This window comes from Ranitomeya variabilis, chromosome 7 (genome assembly GCF_051348905.1).
Source record: "Ranitomeya variabilis isolate aRanVar5 chromosome 7, aRanVar5.hap1, whole genome shotgun sequence".
NCBI lineage: Eukaryota > Metazoa > Chordata > Amphibia > Anura > Dendrobatidae > Ranitomeya > Ranitomeya variabilis.
The window spans coordinates 249,730,869-249,739,456 of NC_135238.1; the positions used below are offsets into that span (position 1 = coordinate 249,730,869).

Consider the following 8,588-nt stretch of genomic DNA (forward strand, 5'->3'; position numbering starts at 1 on the left):
ATGGAGTGGGTACCGCCATCATTGGTGATTGAGTTAGATGGCTTTCTTCTTCCCACTCCCCTTATCCTCTGCCTCAGAGGAAGAATTCTTCCCCCTCTTTAATGACATGGAGGTATCCATTTCCACATGTTTTTTCTTTTTATCATCCTCGTCTCTGGACTCTGGGCCAGTCCCTCCCTCCAAGGACCTTACATTCCCAGAAGAAGGAGACTCGGCGCCCCCTGTAAGCCCCGCGTAAGCCAGAACCTCACCCTCAGCTTCCTCATCAGAGGAAGAGCTGTTTTCAAGGGCTTGGAACCGGTTAGAAAGACCACCCAGAGGGGAGTCAGTTTTTCCTTCCTTAGGTACCTTGGTCAGAGCGGGAGAAGATGTTTTATCTCCCCTCTTTCTCTTCTTTTTGGTGCCGAGCTTATGCTTGTCCTCTAGCCATTGCCTATTATCCTCATCCATACTTTCATAATGGGAGGACTCTGAGGCAGTGGCACTTTCCTCCCTGTGGATCCTCCTGACCTCCTCATCCAACTCATCATCCCTCAGGGCCTCAGCAGCAAGACTGGCGTCCAGAACAGGGGCCGGTCCAGTAGCCCGAGGCTCGCCCAACTCCCTATCCTGTCTGCGCTTGTCTAGATGCCTTAGCTGGGCAGGCGTCTTTTTATTGCTTTTCCTCCTTGGCCCCTCAGCTCCCTCACCCCTGCTAGTCCCTTCCCCAGCAGAATCAGCCTCACGGCTTTCTCCCACCGGGGTCACGACCGCATTAGCGAAGGAGCGAGGACAACGGCTGAATGGGTGACCTAACTCACCACACAGGTGGCACCTAATCTCCACACAAGATGCAGCAAGATGGCCGATATCCCCACACAATGCACATTTCTGCACAGTGCAGTTTGCGCTGAAGTGTGTGGGGTCGCCGCACCTGTGACAGAGCTTCGGTTGCCCCTGGTAGAAGACCAAGATACGATCCCTACCCAGGAAGGCAGATGATGGTATGTGGGCAACCGTACCACCTGAACGCTTAAGTTTTACAATAAACGTCCAGGCCCCTGACCAGATACCAAACTCGTCACGGTTTTTCTTTGGCATTTCTACCACCTCTCCATACCGGCCAAGCCACGTCATGATGTCATAACAAGAAAGCGACTCGTTACAAGTCATCACGGTCACTTTTTTGACTTGGTTTTGGCGAGACACCACCTGAATGGCAAAGTCTCCCCAGCCGGGCTCCTTTTTTGCCAACTCATACTTCGACCAGAAGAGCTCAAGCCCCTCCGGCCGAACAAAGCTGACATCAAAATCAGGTGTAGGGATGTATCAAGGCGTAGATGTCAATTGCCTTGAAGCCCATCCTCAGCAGGAGCTCCACAACTTTAGACCTTGGAGGACACGCATCACTGCCCCTCCACTGAAGACGGACCACATTCCTACGCACACTACCCGGCCCAGCTGTTCGGAGGGACCACACTGTATCCCCCCCTCTTTGCTCTCGGAAGGCCCCGAGGCCATGCCTCTCTATCCAGAAGGATAGATCAACCTCTCGACCCTCTACCGTTAGTGATCTCTCCCCCCTCTTTAGAGCCTCCAGGAGACGCCGTTGCAACATGCCGTCCCCAGAGCCCAGAGACGAGGAGGATGCCCTATTTCCCCCGGAGGTGACAGCGGCAAAACTCCTGACAGGTGCTGGCACCACCGGGGGGGCAACCAGACCAGTGACCACATCCACACCAACAGCATCACCATTACCCACCTCCATAACCCCCTCACCCTCTACCAAACAAGCAACCACACCACTAGACAAAGAGTTTTCCTCATCCATACCCACCACCACATTCACTCCTGCTGGACCAGTAACAACAGGGGGTGACATTTTGACCTCCGCTTCATCATGCACAAGGGGCTGAGTCTCCTCCACAGAACTGGAGGCGACCTCACCCCTGGTCTTACGTGTGCCCTCCGCATCATCAGTTGATATTTTCCGCTGCTTTACTGTTGATACCAGGCGCCGCTGATCTTTCGCCGCTGATCCTTTATATCAGCATCTTGTTGACCAGCGGCGCCAACACAGAACAGGACTTTGGTGGGAGGACCGGAACTCCCAGCCCCAGCAACCCCCTCACACTGCCGCCGCTTCTCAACTAAGTGATCAGCGGCAACAGCATTCAGGGGCACCGAGGCTACCGGAGCTGCCCCTGACACCGGGCCGCTCCCCCCTCCCACTGAGGAGCGCACCACAGTATCGTGGCCTGACTGTTCGCCCACCGCCGGGCCGCCCTCACTGTCCAGCCTCTCGGCAGGATGCACCTGCTGCTACGTCCCCGCTACTACAAGCAGAGACGGAGCTCTGCGCCTTATTACCGTGCTTTGTAATCTCCCCACGCCTTTGCACCGGATCCACAGCAGAACCCGGGCTGGGCTGGGCAACGGGGCTTATACAGCGAGCTGACTCTGCAGCTGACTCGGGGTACAGGGAGGGGGGCATATACAAAGCTTACCGCTTCCTGCAGCTTTGGCTTGGTGGTTTTCTTTGCCTTTTTCTTCTGGCCCCCAGGTGCCTCCTCTGGTAAATCATAACCAAGATGGAAGTTCTGAAGGCACACTGGGGACTCCAGGAGCTTAATCTCTGCCATTAGCGCTCCTCCCTGGCCGATGTCACTGTCCTCCCCAGAGCCAGCAGGACTGCAACGAGATGTCATTGTCGCCTGTCCAGCAGGGACCTCGCTGCACGTGGCCTGTGAGTGACTAAGCAGGCTGCCAGGTGGGGCTTTCTGCTGGTCATCATCCTCCTCATCATCATCATCATCCACCTAGCTTTCAGGCTGCAGCCCCATCTGCCTTTGCTCTCTGTTATCAGCCATTTCTCTGAATCGATCTTCATTAATAAGCTTTTCCTTAAACGGTCCACTTTTTTCTCTGATGAAAGCTTTTCTAACTTCAAGCTCATTGATATCAACTTTCAGTCTCCTTACCTCCACCTGGAGCTGATTCTTCCTTGGTTTAGAGGAACCTGCAGCTTTGTTGCTTGTGCAGCGCAACTCTTCCCAGAGCCTCCTCAGTGTCTTACTCGCCTCTTCATACTCACAGAGGTGGCTCATGACCCGGGAGGCATAGGTGGACACAGACTCCCGGGGTCTCTGCAGTGCCCAACCCTCCTCAGTGAGGTCGGCCTCACCTCCGTGAGCACTCAGCTTTCCTCCGGAAGGACCGCCATCTTGCACACTAGCAGGCTTCTCCTCCATGGAAGCCTTGCAGCTTCTCTGGGTCTCTGCAGACCTGGGGGGAGTAGGAGCCACATTGCTGGGACTCCTGGTGGAGCCTCTTACCCCTGAATCCTCTGATGTGCAGGCTGGTTGCTGGTTCCTTCTGCCCCCCGCCAGCCCGGTCCGGGAAGCAGAAGCCAGGGACTTGGCTCCCTCATTCATCCCAGGAAACCCACTCCCTCCCTGGGTAAGAGAGAGAGCAGGTCCCCGGGTGGAGAGGTGGTGGTTCCCAGGAGCTCAGGAGCACATAGCAGGTTCAGCAGCGACCGCACCCACAATTAGCACAATGAGCAGCAGCTGAGCAGAGCTGCACCCACTATCCTGCTGGAGCAGTCACTGTGTACATACATTACATTACTGATCCTGAGTTACATCCTGTATTATACCCAGAGCTGCAGTCACTATTCTGCTGGTGCAGTCACTGTGTACATACATTACATTACTGATCCTGAGTTACATCCTGTATTATACCCCAGAGCTGTACTCACTATCCTGCTGGTGCAGTCACTGTGTACATACATTACATTACTGATCCTGAGTTACATCCTGTATTATACCCCAGAGCTGTACTCACTATCCTGCTGGAGCAGTCACTGTGTACATACATTACATTACTGATCCTGAGTTGCATCCTGTATGGCAGGCGCGGTACCGCATAAGGAATGTGCCTCTGACTGCAGAGCCCCTATGGGAAAGCTGGTAGGAATCTGTGCAGTGCCTATTCCCCCCTCCCACTCCCACTACTCCCCAGGTGATGCAGTAATCTGGGACGCCCAGCTGACCAACGGGAAGAAAGTGGAAGAGGTGTCCGGCCACACCCACAAGGGTTAAATTCAGGTGTCGGGGTCAGTACCTTCCTCTTTCTCCTCGGCTGACCCCCTAGAAGTGTAAGTGTAATTTTTGGACACTGTAGCCAATTAATGATGCCATTAATCCATGCTTCGGTTACACCGGCTACCTGGCAGGTTTATGGTAATGCGTGGGACAAGTGGTGGTCATTAATAGTTGCGATCGGCGAGATGCGAGGTGTTGGTCGAACTCTTAAATCAGCTCAGGCAAAGAGGCGCGTCAGGAACATCGGCACAGCGTCATCTTTCGGGAATATCCTTTTTTTTCCAGCTAATCTGGTGGGTGGATGTGGCGAAATATTTTTTCATCAAACAAGCCGTTAAAGGCTGGAAAAGGCTCCACAACCTAGTCAGGAGTGTCGTTGTCCCATTTCTTTGGGGGTATTGCACGATACCATCACAATTTCCCCATCAGTGTGCAAGTCCCAATACGAGTCTACCCTAGTATCAGCCGCATTTGCCATCGCCTTTTTCGGAGCACTGCGCATTAGCGAGCTGGTTCCCCGCAGTCAAAAACTTAATCGGAAGGCGGCCTAATCAACGAAGACCTCGTCATATGCAGCGATGCCCTGCGCATTAGGGTGCGCAAATCCAAATGCGACCCCGCCAGTAGAGGGACGTGGGTCCTCGTTAAGTCGGCGGATGGTTCCGTATGCCCACTTAACATAGTCAGACGATACGCGTAATAAGACGCGCAAGCAGATTTTTTCTCACTCATACTGACGGGTCCCCTCTTACTAAATACCAGTTTCAAACAATAATCAGTGCCTAGAAGAAGTTGGCGTCAATCTGAAGGAATACGGGACGCATTCATTCTGAATAGGGGCCGCCACTGAAGCAGCTAAGGCCGGCGTTCCAGAGGCCGAAGTGCAGAGAATGGGTTTCTGGAAATCGGAATGCTTTGCCAGATACATAAGACCTGACTTGCTCAAGTAACACATTTTGTCTCTTTCAGGCATCCACAATCCCGCAGTTTGGGTGGTCGGACACTCGCATGTCCACTGGGCTAAGAAAAGGGCCGAACTTCGGCGGGGCGGTGTGAATTTAGGTTTCCCAAACCTGGAGGTCAACTGGAGAGGGATCAGAGGGCTACAATGGCAAAAGATCTTCCCTGAAATAGTCTATGTTGCTAAGAGGGCCAAAAGGCCAGTGATATTTGTCTTACATACCGGTGGCAACGATCTGGGTAAACGGAGAGGTGTCGAGCTCAGTACAACTATGACAGCTGATATCGAGTGCTTTTTCTATCTTTTACCGGATATGATATTGGTATGGTCGGAGATGGTGCCGTGAGCTGTCTGGCACGGAGCTAAGGACCCAAAAGCCATAGAGAGATCAAGAAAAAAGGTCAACTTGAGAGTGGCGAGATTCGTAAGAGGAAAATATGGCATCGTAGTTCGCCACTACCAACTGGAAGGTGACAACTCACTGTTATTGAGGTCCGACGGTGTTCATCTTACGGACATTGGGCTCGACATATTTCTGTCAGATTTGCATGATGGAATTGAACAGGCCCTAATGCTGATGGGTGGGGGTCGGAGTCCTGTGTAGGTCATACACAGGTTACTCCGTGGTGGAAGTGTAGAGAGGGGCAAAGGTTCGTAGCCGCTCACTGGCTGCTCGCCTGTTGGTCGCAGACTGGGCCTTCGGCTGTGAGCCTGTTGCGAAATGTAGTTGCCCCTCCCTGCTGATCAAATTAATAAACGGTGACCAACCTTTCAACCCATGTAGGCCCGTTGGCGTTGTCTTTCCGGGATTGGTGGGAGAGGGGAAGGCACGGTTTCCGACACACGGGTCTCTGCAGTCTTATAATCCAGAGCTGCACTCACTATTCTGCTGGTGCAGTCACTGAGTACATACATTACTGATCCTGAGTTACATTCTGTATTATACTCCAGAGCTACACTCACTATTCTGCTGGCGCAGTCACGGTGTACATATGAAGTGACCACCACGGTGCAGGGAGACTACCGTACACAAGATGAGGTGCAAACAACAAAGGGTAAATTTATTGGAAGGCAAGGAATGAAGTGGATGAGGAAGGTGCAAACAGGGTTATGCAATGGCAAAAGATAATTTACAAGAGTTGTATTCTTTAGCAAATGCAAACAATAAACAAAGAAAGATGCTACTCTACGTATAGCCTCCCTGGCCCCTACTAAGCAGGCCAAAGGGCTGCTGTGTTCTGTCTATTGAAGCCTACACTAGGCCCTGACATGTGCACAAAACAGGAACAAACTCACGGTGATGTTGGGGACTCAGATCCAGTCCCGGGGGCCCCCAACAGTCTAGTACGGTGGTGCGCACAGCTCTCTGCCAGCTCCGTGAAACGTGGTCTTCTCCTTGCTTCTGGGTCCTGGAAACTGTAAATCCCTTTCTCAGTATCTTTGTGGCTTCTCAAACTAGCACAGAACAGCCACCTTTTCTACACCCGAAGAATCTGTCCAATTTCACAAGTCCCCCTGTCCCAGGCTGTGGGACCTCTTTTACAGGTACAAGCTTAGCACCGACATTCTCTGCAGCAGCTTCTGATCTGCTCACACAGTCCCAAGGCTCAACTCCTCCCCCTAGCACAGGGCAGTTCATTTTGCATAGTCTATTTCAGAGGAAAGCAGAACATTCCATCACACCAGATAAGGGGGTGCTGTCTCTTAAAGTGGCAGCGTGTTCCTACTGTCCATAACAGCACCACCCTCTACATGCCTCCCTACTTAATGATGGCCGTCCTCAACCATCACAGCATCAAGGTCACAGTGTAATGAATGAACATGCAATACGGAAACAGTACTTATAGTAGAGGCAACAAAGTTGGAAAAAACAGACAGAGTACACTGTTCTACATATCGGACTGGTGGAACCCCTGCAGTAGACCTCTGGTGTCTCCGGAGCTCTTGGCTGTCAGGCAAGGCTTGACTATCTTCCAGAGGAACACTTGCTGCAGGAGTCATAGTGGGCTCTTGTTGGGTCTCATCCTCACGTGGGATATTGGTACATCCATGGGATTACCGTGTCTGTATGGCTGAGGACCCCTTACTGTGTCAGGGACGGTCCACCACTCATCATCGAAGTGGAGTAGCGCCTTCAGGCGGCAATGGCGCAGAACAGACCTCAGACCGACAGGGCCGCAGCATATTTCTGTGGAGTACTCTAGGGTCGGATGCCCCACTCTCAATCTGCAACTTGAAGACAGGGCCGTCACCGTCACCAAACCAGGGATTCAAGCTTGAGGAGGATAATTTGCATATTCCAGGTGCCTTCTGGGAAAAGTGAAGAGTCTCCCTCAGCAAGAAGATTGTTGGGTACAGCAGGGACCATGTTGTATTTAGCGACTGGATAAAAATTAACCTTTATTAGGTATTTTTAAAAAACCAATAAATGGCCCATATACTTAAATCAAAAATAACAAACAAATAGGAACCCTATTGTGATGCGTGCCCTAATACCTACACAGAATGGGGAAACAAAACAAGACAAATACAGATAACGAATACCCAACAGCACTGTCAGTGTTGAAAGTCACTTCCAATCCGCAATTTTCCCATAGACTCCAAAGGTGGGCCAACAATTGTATAGTTCAACAAAAACATCGGTATATGGACACAGGATACACTCCTACAATTAGGTTCTTACTGTAACTGTGTCTACTCCACCGAAAAAGATACAGTTTTTGCCTTTAATCTTTACTCAAGGTGGTTTCTGAACCACAAAAGTGCATATACTATGTGTCTCGTATGCTCTCCAGGACACCACATGCAAATACTCCACTTAGTTATAAACATAGATGCTATATATTGGATTGGAGCACTGTCAGTGCAAATTAGCAAACCATACATATAGCGTTTCAAGATGCCTAAAGGTACCTTCACACTAAGCGACGCTGCAGCGATACAGACAACGATGCCGATCGCTGCAGCGTCGCTGTTTAGTCGTTGTGTGGTCGCTGGAGAGCTGTCACACAGACGGCTCTCCAGCGACCAACGATGCCGAAGTCCCCGGGTAACCAGGGTAAACATCGGGTTACTAAGCGCAGGGCCACGCTTAGTAACCCGATGTTTACCCTGGTTACCATTGTAAAAGTAAAAAAAAAACCACATACTCACATTCCGGTGGCCGGCGTCCGCTTCCCTGCACTCCTCCTGCATCCTGTGTCAGCGCCGAACATCTCCGGCATCTCCCACAGAGCAGAGCGGTGACGTCACCGCTCTGCTTTACGGCCGGCACTTACACAGGATGCAGGAGGAGTGCAGGGAAGCGGACGCCGGGCACCGGAATGTGAGTATGTGTTTTTTTTTTTACATTTACAATGGTAACCAGGGTAAACATCGGGTTACTAAGCGCGGCCCTGCACTTAGTAACCCGATATTTACCCTGGTTACCAGTGAAGACATCGCTGGATCGGCGTCACACACACCGATTCAGCGATGACAGCGGGAGATCCAGCGACGAAATAAAGTTCTGGACTTTCAGCAACGACCAGCGATCTCACAGC

General features: G+C 51.6%; 1 protein-coding gene across 1 annotated transcript in view; it reads left to right on the forward strand.

The window, feature by feature from the left end:
- Positions 1-5,245, forward strand: part of DPP10 (dipeptidyl peptidase like 10) — a 652,879-nt gene extending 647,634 nt beyond the window's left edge. The window contains exon 26 of the mRNA XM_077273443.1: positions 5,055-5,245. Within this exon, the coding sequence (XP_077129558.1) occupies positions 5,055-5,141 (87 nt within the window). The 3' untranslated portion in view covers positions 5,142-5,245. The remainder of the gene's footprint in view (positions 1-5,054) is intronic.
- The last annotated feature ends 3,343 nt before the right edge of the window (positions 5,246-8,588 follow it).